This window comes from Epinephelus lanceolatus, chromosome 12 (assembly GCF_041903045.1).
Source record: "Epinephelus lanceolatus isolate andai-2023 chromosome 12, ASM4190304v1, whole genome shotgun sequence".
Taxonomy (NCBI): domain Eukaryota; kingdom Metazoa; phylum Chordata; class Actinopteri; order Perciformes; family Serranidae; genus Epinephelus; species Epinephelus lanceolatus.
The window spans coordinates 2008643-2023574 of NC_135745.1; the positions used below are offsets into that span (position 1 = coordinate 2008643).

The 14932-nt window shown below is 41.9% G+C and overlaps 1 protein-coding gene across 3 annotated transcripts in view; it reads right to left on the reverse strand.

Annotated features, from left to right (window-relative positions):
* Positions 1-8342: 8342 nt before the first annotated feature.
* LOC117271765 (cadherin-12-like) overlaps positions 8343-14932 on the reverse strand; it is a 307819-nt gene continuing 301229 nt past the window's right edge. For all 3 annotated transcript variants that reach the window (XM_078172868.1, XM_033650139.2, XM_078172867.1), the window contains one exon: positions 8343-9244. In XM_078172868.1, the coding sequence (XP_078028994.1) occupies positions 8631-9244 (614 nt within the window). In that variant the 3' untranslated portion in view covers positions 8343-8630. The remainder of the gene's footprint in view (positions 9245-14932) is intronic.

Below are 14932 nucleotides of genomic sequence, written 5' to 3' on the forward strand. Positions count from 1 at the left end.
CTCATGCAACACCTTAATTCCCTCCCTTTCTTCTTCTGTAGCCTTTTTCCACTGCTTTCTTAACTGTCTCCTTTCCTTGACTAACTTCTCTATTTCTCTCTGCCGCCTAGACTTACCTGACTGTACCCTCTCACTCCTCTTTCTCTCATGCACCCCAAACCTCTCTACACCATATGAATACATTATATCTCCCATCTTTTCTAACCTTTCTATTGCATTTTCTCTAAGCCTACTCAAGATTACTGACAAATCTCTATTAACTATCTCCCATTCTTTACTGTCATTTGCTCTAGGCCATCTAACTCTAACCTTTTGCTCCATGGTTCTCTCTCTGGCTAGCATACTGGCCTCAGTGTCACCTGCATCCTCTCTTACTACCCCCTCCTCCTCAGTGGCAGCGTTACTGATATCCTGCGAACTGTGGTTTTCTGCTGGACTTCATCCAACTGACTCGACTGACTTCTTAGGAAGTACTGATCAATGCGGCTACTCTGCCCCTTCTTTGCCACACACTTCTTCTTTCCCTGATGAGTTCTGAGGCCTTTCACTGATGTTACTTTCTGCCAGCCGCAAGGACAAACCTGAAGCATTTTGTTCTCAACTGTGCTACTTTTATCTTCTACAGATGCGCTCACCTTGCCCTGAGTGCTGCTAATTCTAGCACTGGTGGATAGGTCCGTGCCCCTATCCTTCACTGAGTCACAGATCCAAGTCATAGTCGTGTCCGTTCCAATGTCTGTTACCATGTAATCCACCTGTGAGTCATCTTCCACCCCTGCTCTCTCTGACTCTTGGGGTATTTTTCCTATGTTGGCTGTAGCTAATTTTGGTTGTAATAAGGCTGCTAGGCCTCACCACTGCTACCATGGGTTGCTAACCCATGCCAGCACCATTGGGGTCTTTTCCCTCCTGTCAGCTGTCTTTCCAAGCGGTCACATGGTCTTTCCCTTGTTGTCAGCTGCCCTATTCACAGCAGTCACTAGCTGGGCTAGTTCTGAATTCAAATAAACACAAGAAGTTTGGTTTTAATAACTTTTGATCAGCATGTTCTCAGGATGATCTGTACCAACTTTGAAGTCGATAGGACGAAATCCATAGGACAAGTTCGTTCAAATGTAAGTTATGGAAATCACCCTAACAACAAAATTCAAAACAAAATGGCCAATTTCCTGTTGGGATTTTACCATGACGTCAAGAGACTTTTTTGTGCGTCTGGGTATGATACGTGTGTACCAAATTTCGTTTGCCTTCAACAAACTAACCCCAATGGGGAGGGTATTTTGAAAATTTGTAGGGGGCGCTATTTCGGCATTTCGCGCCGACCATGTGCAACCGCCCAAAAATATCAAATTTCAGATGTGGCCGGACAAATGTGGAAAGTTAGAAGCATTTTCAAATTTGGGAAAGGGGCAAAATTGGGACACGAAATGTCGCAAGAATAATAATAATATTTAAAGCTGCAAGCAGCTTTATGGATGAACGGGCCCTCACACCTTCACGCAACTCGGGGGGGCTGGCAGGATGTCTTCTGACTTGTCAATTAATTTCTGTCAAAGTTAGACATCGCATGCAGGAGTGACTTGGTATATCCCTGATACAGTGCTGGAATGACATATTTCACATTTTGTATCACTTCCTCTTTCCACTAGAGGGAGTTGAAGAGCGCAGTAATTATACATCATGTTTTTGTACATCAAATATACACCACAGCATTTAACTTTCAGATAAATCAAAAGATAAGTGTTTGAGACCTACTTCCTGTCACCACTAGGTAGCAGTATGAGTATCAGAAAATACGGCCATATAAATGTTTTCAGGGCAGAACTAATATCAATCATCTGAAGTTTGATGGAGATCAGAACATTTACGGCAACAATATAGCAATTTCTTGTTTCATGGCAAGACCTCAAAATTAAATCCTAGTGTATAGACACTAATGATATGTCATGTTTGTGTACATCAAATACACACCACAGCACTGAAATTTCAGGTAAATCCAAAGATAATTGTCTGGTAAGAAGTACTTCCTTTCACCACTAGGTGGCACTATGACTATCACGGAATATTGTCATATAAATGTGTTCAGGGTGGGACAAATATGAATCATGTCAAGTTTGGTGGACAACGGCCCATTTACTCCAAATTTATAGCAATTTCCTGTTTCATGGCGCGACATCAAAATTAAACCCTCTGCAGCACACGTAGACACTAATGATATGTCATGTTTGTGAACATCAAATATACACCACAGCATTGAAATTTCAGGTTAATCCAAAGATAAGTGTCTGAGAAGAAGTACTTCCTTTTGACACTCGGTGGCGCTATGATTATCAGGCAATATGGTAATGAAAATGTGTTCAGGGCGGGACTAATATGAATCATGTGAAGTTTGGTGGAGATTGGACCATTTATGCCAGAACTACAGCAATTTCGTTGTTCATGGTGAGACCTCAAGATTCAATGCTCGGCAGCAGGCGCGCCATTCAACATTGGGCAAATCCTGTGATAACTTTTGGTCACAACGTAGTCACGCTTACATACACCAAGTTTGGAGCCAATCTGATTAAATCTGTAGGAGAAGTTTGTTAATTTACAAGCCCTGGAAATGGGCAAAATCGCACAAAAGTGGCACAAGTAAATTCAAAATGGCGGACTTCCTGTTGGGTTTGGAGCATCGCTCCAAGAGACTTTTTTGTACGTAATAGAGTGTTACAGGTGCCTATCAAGTTTCATACATGCAGGTCAAACCAGCTTTGGGGGCTGCTTAATTGAAATATTCTAGGAGGCGCTGTTGAGCCATCTTGGTGCATCAAAGCACAAAAATCACATCAGACAACAGGACTTGTGACCTGTGATGTGTATGCCACATTTGGTGAGTTTTCAAGCATCCCTTATCCCTTCAAAACAACATCGTGTTTGATGGCGAACAAGGCGGTGCCACGGTGACAGCGTTTGATGAAAACTGAAAAGCTTCATTTTTAAGCATCATCAAGGTCGAAGGACTTAGACCAGCAAGTTTGAGGTGGGTCTGATTAACCTGCTAGAAGTGGCACATCAAAGAATGTATAAAGTAGCTTTCAGTTGCCAGAAGGTGGCGCTATGGCGGTAATTCAAAATTCCTCTTTAGATGTGTTCAGGGCTGGACTGTCATGTGAACACTGTCATGAAGTTTGAAGTTTTTCCCACCTGGAGTCAAGTTACAGCAACATTTATCATCACAGCGAAACATCAAAGTTCGCCGTCAGTCCGTGGCCACGCCCTTCGACGAAAACTCACAGTTTCCACAATAAAGCATCATCAACGTCTTATGACTTTTTTCACCAAGTTTGAAGTGGATCTGGTTAAGTCTGTAGGAGATGTACATTAAAGTCTAAAACATGACAAGTTTGGCCAAAATTGGACCATGTATGCTGGAGTTATAAACTACTTCCTGTTTAGTGGCAAGACCCCTAACTTTGACGCCATCCCACGGTCACACGCATTAACGAAAAGTCAAGCTTTTGATAACTTTTCAACTTCAAGGTCTTGGGATGGGACAGACCAATGTTTGAAGTCGATCGGATGAAATCTCTAGGACTAGTTCATTCATTTATGACCCCTGGAAATGGCCAAAAATGCACCAAAATTGCACAGTAAATTCAAAATGGCTGACTTCCTGTTGGGTTTGGAGCATGCCTCCAAGAGGCTTTGTTGTACGTCTCGGGGCGTTACATAAGCCTGCCGAGTTTCATACATGTAGGTTAAACTAGCTACAGGGGCTGTTTCCTCAAACTGTTGTAGGGGGCGCTACTGAGCCATGTTTTGGAACCCGCACACGAGACCCTTAAAATATCAAATTTTTCACCAGTTCTGAGATGTGTGCAAAGTTTCATGAGTTTTCGGCTATGTTAAGCCTCCCAAGAAGGCAATTCATTTGGAGGAATAATAATAATAATAATAATAATAATAATAAAAAATCCTTGCATTTCAATAGGGTCCTCGCACCGCTAGGTGCTCGGGCCCTAATAATAAACAGCACAATTTCAATAGGGTCCTTGGCCGACTTCGTCATCGCTCGGGCCCTAACAATAATAATAATAATAATAAACAGCGCGATTACAATAGGGTGCTACGGACGACTTCGTTGTCGCTCCGGCCCTAATAATAATAACAATGATAATAATAAATGTACCAGAAACAATAGGTACTTCGTCCGTCGGCCGAGGTCTCTAATAATAAACGCACCAAAACAATAGGGTCCTCGCCCTTCACCCAAGGTCCCTAATAACACTGTAGTGTTATCAACAACAATAGCTGTACCTGGAAGCTGTGTATCACCACTGAGTCAAAAGCTATCTTCCATCACATTACATCAGGTGGCAATAATACTCAATCAGTGATCACCTGCCCTCCCTGCTGGTCTTTTTGTTTTGTGTGTGTGTGGTTTTTTGTTTTTTAACTACATATTATGCTTCATTGTGTTAATATAGTTACACTTATTTTTGCATCATATCCTATATTACATTTTTATTGCATCTCTATATTAATACAAAGTGCCAGTAGTTAATCATATCAGTCTAGTGTACACTGTTAACACATAATTGCTGACTCTGCTGCTATTAATCACACTACTGTCACTTTACCTTATCATTTTTGTCTCCATATTATAGTTTTTATTTATTTACTCTGTTCTATTCTTATTTTAGCTTTAAATAGTTCTTCTTTTACTGTCTTTTCTGAATTTGCCCACTGAGGATCAACAATGCTTTGTCCTATATTATAGTACAGTATTGCAGTGATGTTTTGTAGTTAGTTTGGGTAATGTTAATGTAATGTGGTGTTTAACTTACCTGTGATGGGCAGAGTGCCACAAATGGCTCTCGTGTTGCTTTCCTGACATGATCCATGCACAGAGCTTCTCTCCATCTTTTTTTTTCACTCATGTCCAGCAACTTGACATTATTCTCAAATTAAAACTTTTTTTGACACATGGGCTGCAAAACAAGCTGATCACATAACACAAACATATTCCCACCTTATAAAGCTGTTATAGTGAAAATGTTAGCAAACAGTTACCTATTCACACATCCAGCAGACACAAAGCAACATTAGCATTCATTTGTAATGTTTTTGTCCAAATGATTAATCAAAATCCAATATACAATATTCAGTTCTATTCTTCTTGTAGCTCTACCAACTCCTCAGAAACATATCTGTGTCTGTAACTGCTAAATATTCCACCAAGGTACCTAATCTCTTACTTTGTCTGTGTGTCAGATCTTCTAATCAGATCACCAAAAGCAGCTGCGACAGATTAATCTCTGAATCCACAACTGGTGTGAAAAGAGAGACAAGGCTACAGGATTCTACAGCCATGCTAGCATGATATCTCGTGGATTTCTTTAAATCTGACTCAAATGTTTACTTGGTTGATGAGAGCACTGAGTCCAAACCCCAACAATACTTGCAGACAGCAATAGTTAAAGTTGGTGTTGATTCTGTGTGTTCATCACTATGAATGACACCTTTCACATTACATATAGTAGTTCTGAAAATAACTTAATATATGTACATAGTGAAGGTGTAGCATTTCTAACCCTAAAGGCCCTGGTTTGTTAAGTTATTTTCCCAGCTATGATTCAGACCAAAGAAAAGCCATAGACATGAGCACACCCTAACTATGTCACCTTTATCATTACATGACATGTGGACAGTGATAATGTTGATACCGCTTACATTCTGGAAAGTGAGATCTATTTTAATACTGCATTTGGCTCAGCATCGGTAACTATGTGCACAAACAGGAACAGTTAACTCAAAGCACACATTGGTGTGTGACCTGTGACTGAACAGTGATTCTCTGCCTGTGTCCTCCCCCAGACTGAATTCATTTCCCAGACTGATGACTCAGACTGTGTTAAATGAAATCAAGTCAGTATGGTTTTATTTCTATTCTGAATTTGTTCTTCTGTTTTGTCTGGCAGTTACGATTTTAAAATATTAGCTCAGCTTTCAAAGTGCAGATCAAAGAATAAGAGTTTCTGTTGTTAAAAAAAACTTGATATCAGTTATTATCCAAGACAATTATTCTAGATTAATCTCTGAATCCGCAACTGGTGTGAAATAAGAGACAAGGCTACAAGATTCTACAGCCATGCTAGCAGCTCTGTGAGGCTGTTCTCATGCTGGGTTCAGACTACACAACATGTTTGTCTGGTCGGACAGTCACTATGTCAGATTAGGTGATTCTGGAGTCAAAAAGGTCTTTCTGTGATTTGGCTGACAAACACGCCAGACTACACGTTGGTCCACGACCAAAGACTGGTCGTCTTTCATGATATGCGTAATGTCATCTGATTATTCTTGTCTTTTTTTATTGTTATTACTAATATTATGGCTGTTCATGTTCCAGCTGAACTGTTTTAGTAGTTACTTAAAAAGTGCCACCAGATAGCAGGAGCTACATTTGAAGTACCACATAAAAACCATGCAAGTCACTGAATTCTCCACAAGATCCTGCAAATGTTTCACAAAAAAACTTTTTTTTATAATATGAAAAGATTTTCTCCACTGAAATGACATGTGACTTTTAATATTTAACTGTTGCAGGAAGTGTTGGGTTTGAAATAATGGCGAGATGCATTAATTTAAACAGGATAAACAGGAGCGGATTAAAAGTAAAAATAGAAAAAATGAGAAATAAAGGCCTGTGTCTAATGTAGTCTGTTTCAAGTGAAGCTGGTACCCTCTGCAGTTGTGGTAAGTAAAGGCCCAGACACTATTCATGAATTCAAATAATTTATCCTTCTCAATTATGAAGAATTAACATTCTTTGCTAACTCGATGCTAATGGCAGTACTCACAAGGTTGCTGAAGTTCCTCTACTGTTTCACGCCAGCATTTTTCCTTTTTTATTCCTGTGTGTGGGCAATAGTCGTGACCAGAGGCATTATATTTTCGGGTTGTCTGTCCATCTGTACATACGTTAGTATGTCCTGACATCTGACATCACAAATAGCCACTTTAGCTCCATGATGAACTGATTAGATTTCGGTGGTCAAAGGTCAAGGTCGCCATGACATTGCACCCATGTCATTCTCGTGAATGTGATATATTAGGAACACCTCAAGGGAATTTCTTTAAATTTTGCACAAATGTTCACTTGGACTCAACAATGAACAACAAGGAAGGTCAAGGTCACTGTGACGTTGCATCTGTCTCATTTTCGTGAATGTGATATCTCGTGTATACCTTGGATTTCTTTAAATTTGACACAAATGTTCACTTGGTCTGAAGAACAAACTAATTAGAATTCTGTAGTTGAAGGTCAATGGTCAAGGTCAGTGTGACCTCACAAAACGTTTTCAGCCATAACTCAGTAATTCATAAGCAAATGATGATAAAACTGAACACAAATGTCTATGATGATATATTATATCCAAAAGGCTAGCCTCACTGTGACATCATAACGTTCTGCATAACACACTTTCTGGTCAAAATTCAATGTCATATCTCAGAAACATAAGGTGAAAAATTTGGTTAGATACTGAATTGGTGACACTCATCTTGGGTGTCCACCTTGAAACTGTTTTGATTGTATAGATCTTCTGTGCTGCCCAGGGGAAGATGTGTGTGAAGCACCCATGTTTTCACAGACATGGATGTAAACTGTAAGAGACACTTGACTGATGCATACAGCCACAGGGTGGTAATTCTAGTACACTCTGTTGTGGTAGTCCGTGGGGGAAATGTCAAAAAGGCTGGGGTGTTGTTGACATACAGTTATCCACAGCAGCAGACTGCTCTGTGTTCCTATTGGTCAAAGTGATGGTTGTGGGGAAAGAGCCGTGGAAGAAAAAAGAAAATCAAACATGCTAGACTTTCTGTCAGGATGCTAACATTAGCATGTTAACATCCTCACAAGTTCACTAATAGGCTTATATTTACCATGGTCACCACCTTAGTTGACCATATTAGATTGCTCAATTTGTTAAGTAACTGTAAGGACAAATTATAGCTGAGACTGATGGGCGTCTCAGTTATTCAGGGTTTTGTTCAAAAACCAAAGTATTGCACAAATTCAAATTTTGACCTGATGATGGTACTAGATGGAAAGTTGAGAGAAGAAGAAGAAGTTGTTCCAGTTCATCCTGATGGTAAATAGACCTGCACTTGTATAGCACCTATGTAGTCTTTCAACCACTCAAAGCACTTTTTGCTCTACTCTCACTACTTACAATACTACACTGGTGGCTGAGGCGAACTCCTGAGCCACAGCTTGATGGGGAGATGAATGTCTGAGCATTTGATTCTCTGTTAGGCAATGTGCCAATGAGACTTAAGGATCAAATGTTGAAATCATATCAGATGGAGATATTTTTATTAAGTTACATGAATTAAAATATATGTAAACATATAGTACCTCAGGCACTTTGAGGAGCTATCAAGTTTACCTTTTCACACACCTGTAGCTAGATTCTCTTTTCTGCAGCTAACCTGACTACAACTTAACTTCACATGGACAGCTTTCTAAAGGATAAAGTACTTACATCATTCTATCCAGTGCCTGTCACAGTGAAGAAAAAAAAATCTAGAAAAGTAAGCTAATTCCCACATGGCCTCCTGAAGTCTCTCTGCTGTCCAGCTTCCTCTCAGCTCTCCTCAGTCATAGCAGGTGGGTGTCTGTCCAGGATGCTAGCCAGTGTTTTGAATGGCTGTCCCCAGTCACCAAGGGAGCTCAAATCCCCTGCATCGTCAATTACCCATGACTCCTCTATGGAGCTAAGCGAGCCAGCCACCGAGCCATCACCCTCATAGGCATAGGTCGCCAGTGAATCATAGGGTGGGGCGGCATAACCTTGCTGATTATCCTCCAGCCGCTGTACAATGAATTCCCTTATCATTTCAGCATCGCCTCCAATCACTCTACCACAGGAGGAGAGCGGAGCCTTGTTGCCGACGGCAGTGATAACACTGGCTGTTAGACGATGGATGTCGGGTGACCTGACATCGTCGCAGCGGCTGCTGAGATGCAGCAGAACGCCATCTCCATAGCCATTTCTCTCCTTCTTGGAGGTGGTGCTCTGAGTGCTGGTGCGGTGTGAGTGTGTGTTGCACAGAGTGCCCATGTTAAATGCATGAGTGTCAGCCTCGCCGCCACCCTCATCATCATAGTGGATGACATTATCACGGATATCCTCTTTTGATGTCATCAGGGTGTCTTTCTCTTTGTGGTGCCTCTGGCCCATGTATAACGCTGCCATGACTGCAAAACACAGAGAAAAAGTGATGGGTAAGTGGAAAAATATCTATATACATGCAAAATGACTTTGTCCCAGCCTCTTATTCTTTATTTTTTTTCTTCACACTTCTATCATCCCTCGTCAGTCCTGGCCATATATACACTATATATATATATATTTATAATTAGGGCCCTATTGAAATCCCGCTGTTTGTCATTAGGGCCCGAGCAACGACGAAGTTGTGCGAGGACCCTATTGAAATCCTGCTGTTTATTATTATTAGGGCCCGAGTAGTCTGAGTGGGCGGAAGTTCGCTGCATAGATCAACTTCTCACTGGGCGGAACGAGCGACCCGCTGAAGTCCCGCCCTACCACCTCCGGTTGTGTAGCGGTTTTCAACCGTTTTCAACATGTCCTTTACTAACTTTTGCGGTGTTTGATCTTGCCGGGATGTAGCCATTTTTCTGCCATGATTTGCGTCCTGTAGGTGATATTTTTTGTGGGCGTGTTACACCAAAACCTGTTTCCCCCCGGCAATATTTTTGCAAGCGAAAGACAAGCAGCCGGGGCATTTTGTTCTCCAATCTTAAAGTGAGAGCCAGTCCAGCCAGACCTTTCTTTTCTTGAGAAAGGTCTGGTGAGCGAGACTGGGGCCCGAGCGACGACAAAGTCGTCTGCGGAGGACCCTATTGAAATCGCGCTGTTTATTAGGGCCCGAGCGACGATAAAGTCATCCGAGGACCCTATTGAAATCGTGTTGTTTATTGTTAGGGCCCAAACGACGATGAAGTTGTCCGCGGAGGACCCTATTGAAATCGTGATGTTTATTATTATTAGGGCCCGAGCGACAACGAAGTTGTCCACGGAGGACCCTATTGAAATCGCGCTGTTTATTATTAGGGCCCAAGCGACGACGAAGTCGTCGGAGGACCCTATTGAAATTGTGCTGTTTATTATTATTATTATTCCGACATTTCATGTCCCAATTTCGCCCCTTTCCAAAATTTCAAAATGCTTCTAACTTTCCACATTTGTCTGGCCACATCCGAAATTCGATATTTTTGGGCGGTTGCACATGGTCGACGCGAAATGCCAAAATAGCGCCCCCTAAAAATTTTCAAAAACCCCTCCCCATTAGGGTTAGTTTGTTGGAGGCAAACAAAAATTGGTATGCACATGGATCATACTGAGACGGACAAAAAAGTCTCTTGACGTCATGGTAAAATCCAAACAGGACATCGGCCATTTTGTTTTGAGTTTTTTTGTCATGGCGATTTCCACAACTTAAATTTGAACGAACTCCTCATAGGGATTTTGTCCATCGACGTTTCAGTTTCTCGCCATCGAATTTCGAACGGCTCTCACGCCCACATACTTGATCGTAGCAGCTTCAAACTTGCTGGAAATGATGATGGCTCGGCACTGAATTCCCCAATATGTTAATATCCCACTTTACTCATAGCGCCCCCTGGTGGAAACAGGAAGTGACCAGTTTTTACTTTAACATGTACTGATGCCACAAACTTGACCCAATCAACTTCATTCCACTTCTAATGCATGCAGAACAAGTTGGTGAAGCTACCTTATGAACGCTGTGAAGCTACATCTAATGGCGTCCATGTGGCGGCGTGGCGACTATCAATCCCTCGCCATCAAATATGTTTGGCTTTTTGATGGCTTCAGTGGCCTCATATCCTCATGAAAATTGATACACAGGTCAAGAATGGTGAGCTCTTGCATCTGATAGGGGCGTCGCCCATGGGGGGGGGACAAAATGACTCAATAGCGCCCCCTTGAAATTTTCAAAACAACTCCCCATAAGTTTTTTTTTGAAACATGAAAATTGGTACACATGTGTATGTTGTCCAGACGCACAAAAAAGTCTCTGGCACCAATGGTCTACTCCAAACAGGAAGTCGGCCATTTTGATTTTGACTTGTCATTTTGGCATGATTTTCACATGTTGTATTTTAATGAACTAGTCCTAGGGATTTCATCCAATCGACTTCAAATTTTTACAGATCATCCAGAGACCATGCTGATCAAAAGCTGTGCTCTGCATGTCTGTAGGTCAAAGAGCATGGCTGCTATGGCGCTGCCATTTTTAATCCATCGCCATGCATATTCAAGCAGCTCTCTCTCCCACATAATTCATCCAAACTGCTTCAAAATTTCTGTACATGATAAAAGCCCCGCCCTCAATGCCTCCATGTGCTTGCAGACAATCTTGCTCATGGCGCCTCCTTGTGGAAACAGGAAATGCCATCTTTTACACTGACAAACACCAACCTCAAGCTCCTGACCTGATCAACTACATTTTGTGGCCACATGACGATCAAGTTGATGAATCTCCACAGTGACACATGTGTCCTGTCATGTTGCAGGCTGCCGTGGCAATGGTGGCGACTTTTCATCCTTCGCCACGGAACATCAACTTGGTACAGATCCTTCATGCATTGTCCGATTTACTTGAAATTTCACATGTGGGATGAGGGTCCATTCCTGAACGCACCTGCTCACATCTGGTTACGCTCGTAGCACCACCTAGTGGATGAACAAAACATTGCATTTTTTCGCTCCTGCCAGGTTTTTTCTCCCTTCTCGCTTCACGCCACAGCCCCCGCTTGCCTCAGTCCCCCGCGGTTGCATGGGGGAGCAAGGGCCCAATGACAGCTGCTTGCAGCTTTAATTATTTATTATTATTAGGGCCCGAGCACCTAGCGGTGCGAGGACCCTATTGAAACGCAAGGATTTTTTATTATTAGGGCCCGAGCACCTAGCTTTGCAAGGACCCTATTGAAATGCAAGGATTTATTATTATTATTATTATTATTATTATTATTCCTCCAAATGAATTGCCTTTTTGGGAGGCTTACCATACCCGAAAACTCATCTCAGAACTGGTGAAAAATTTGATATTTTAAGGGTCTCGTGTGTGGGTTCCAAAAAAATGGCTCAGTAGCTCCCCCTACAAAACTTTGAGGAAACAGCCCCTGAAGCCAGTTTAACCTACGTGTATGAAACTTGGTAGGCTTATGTAACGCTCAGAGACGTGCAAAAAAGCCTCTTGGAGGCATGCTCTAAACCCAACAGGAAGTCGGCCATTTTGAATTTACTGTGCAGTTTTGATGCATTTTTGGCCATTTCCAGGGGTCATAAATGAACGAACTAGTCCTAGAGATTTCATCCGATCGACTTCAAACCTTGGTCTGTCTCACCCCAAGACCTTGAAGATGAAAAGTTATCAAAAGCTTGAGTTTTCGTCAATGCCTGTGACCATGGAATGGCGTCAAAGTTAGGGGTCTTGCCACTAAACAGGAAGTAGTTTATAACTCCAGCATACATGGTCCAATCTTGCCCAAACTTCACAGGATTGATGCCAGTACTGTCCTGAACACATCTACATGTCAATAATTAGAGATAAACATAGCGCCCCTACTGGCAACAGGAAATGTCATGTTTTAGACTTTAATGTACATCTCCTACAAAATTGACCAGATCCATCTCAAACTTGGTGAAAAAAGTCATAAGACGTTGATGATGCTTTATTGTGGAAACTGTGAGTTTTCATCGAAGGGCGTGGCCATGGCGTGGCGGCGAACTTTGATGTTTCGCCGTGATGATAAACGTTGCTGTAACTTGACTCCATGTGGGAATATCTTGCAAAAACTTCACACATATGATGACAGTCCAGCCCTGAACACATCTACAGAGGAATTTTGAATCACCGCCATAGCGCCACCTTCTGGCAACAGAAAGCTACTTTATACATTCTTTGATGTCCCGCTTCTATCAGGTTAATCAGACCCACCTCAAACTTGCTGGTCTAAGTCCTTAGACCTTGATGATGCTTAAAAATGAAGCTTCTGAGTTTTCATCAAATGCTGTCACCGTGGCACCACCTTGTTCGCCATCAAACACAATGTTGTTTTGAAGGGACAAGGGATGCTTGAAAACTCACCAAACGTGGCATACACATCACAGGTCGCAAGTCCTGTTGTCTGATGTGATTTTTGTGCTTTGATGCACCAAGATGGCTCAACAGCGCCCCTAGAATATTTCAATTAAGACCTGCATGTATGAAACTTGGTGGGCACCTGTAACACTCTATTACGTACAGAAAAGCCTCCTGGAGCCATGCTCCAAACCCAACAGGAAGTCCGCCATTTTGAATTTACTTGTGCCACTTTTGTGCGATTTTGCCCATTTCCAGGGCTTGTAAATTAACAAACTTGCCCTACAGATTTAATCAGATTGGCTCCAAACTTGGTGTATGTAAGCGTGATTATGTTGTGACCAAAAGTTATCACAGGATTTGCCCAATGTTGAATGGCACGCCCGCTGCCGAGCGTTGAATCTTGAGGTCTCGCCATGAAAAACGAAATGTAGCTTTGGCATAAATGGTCCAGTCTCCACCAAACTTCACATGATTCATATTAGTCCCGCCCTGAACACATTTTCATTACCATATTGCCTGATAATCATAGCGCCACCTAGTGTCGAAAGGAAGTACTTCTTATCAGACACTTATCTTTGGATTAACCTGAAATTTCAATGCTGTGGTGTATATCTGATGTTCACAAAATTGACATATCATTAGTGTCTACGTGTGCTGCAAAGGGTTTAATTTTGATGTCGCGCCATGAAACAGGAAATTGCTATAAATTTGGAGTACATGGTCCGTTGTCCACCAAACTTGACATCATGGGAGTAAATTAACTTATCTAATTTGCATGTTGTGACGTCACTAGGCAGCAGCCATATTGGATTTCATACATCTCAGTAAAACAACATTTTGAACATATTTACATAGTAAATTTATTTTGTTTTGTGTTGTTTTTGTTGTCTCTTCCTCAAAATAAAGGACGAGGAATCTGATGGGAATAAATTCACTCATCTAATTTGCATATCGTGACATCACTTATCCATACCTACAGCTACAGAAAGCATTCAAACATCAAAACGTTCAGCTCTGTAAGGATTTTCTGATGTTTGTGGCAACATGTTTGATATTTCTAAATAATTCACAGTGACGACATAAGCTGGGGGCCGAAACGGGCGCGAGTGCGAGGTCCCGCCAAACGCTGCTTGCAGCTTTAATTAGGGACCGAGCCGAGAGGCAGAGGACTGCTCAAGGAGCAGTCCTCGCCAAAGGCATAAGGTGAGATGTCAGAAAAACGTCCTGGCGACCATCGAAAGCTGTCCCATAGGAAATGAATGGCAGCAGGGGGGAGAAAGACACCAATCTTAGGGCTTTTTCTAGCATTTACAGCGTCTCCATACTTTGTGCTACAGACTCCATTCCAACTCTCAAATGTTGCCACAGGTCTCATCTATTCACTCATGTTTTCATCTTTTTCATATCTTTTACCGTTTTTCATCTGTGCCTCTCAAAGTACCATGAGCAAAAGTGGAGAAATTCTCAGTTTACAACGGGTGTGTATTGCACGGAATGCTATGAGCTAGAGTGGAGAGGGCTCTAAAAATCGTCTAAAACTTTTGTCTTTAACTCGCTGCCATGGCCACAATTTTCACTGTACACACACAATTTATACCACAAAACGTAGGAAAATTTGTCCAGCTCACAGATATGTCGACATGGAATCTCTCACACGTACACATTTTTGCTGAGGAGCTCCAAAGCGAAGGGAGCGCTGATTTTTTTCTCATTCACTCCCATGTAAACTCTGAGGAGAAATTTCTGGAAACAG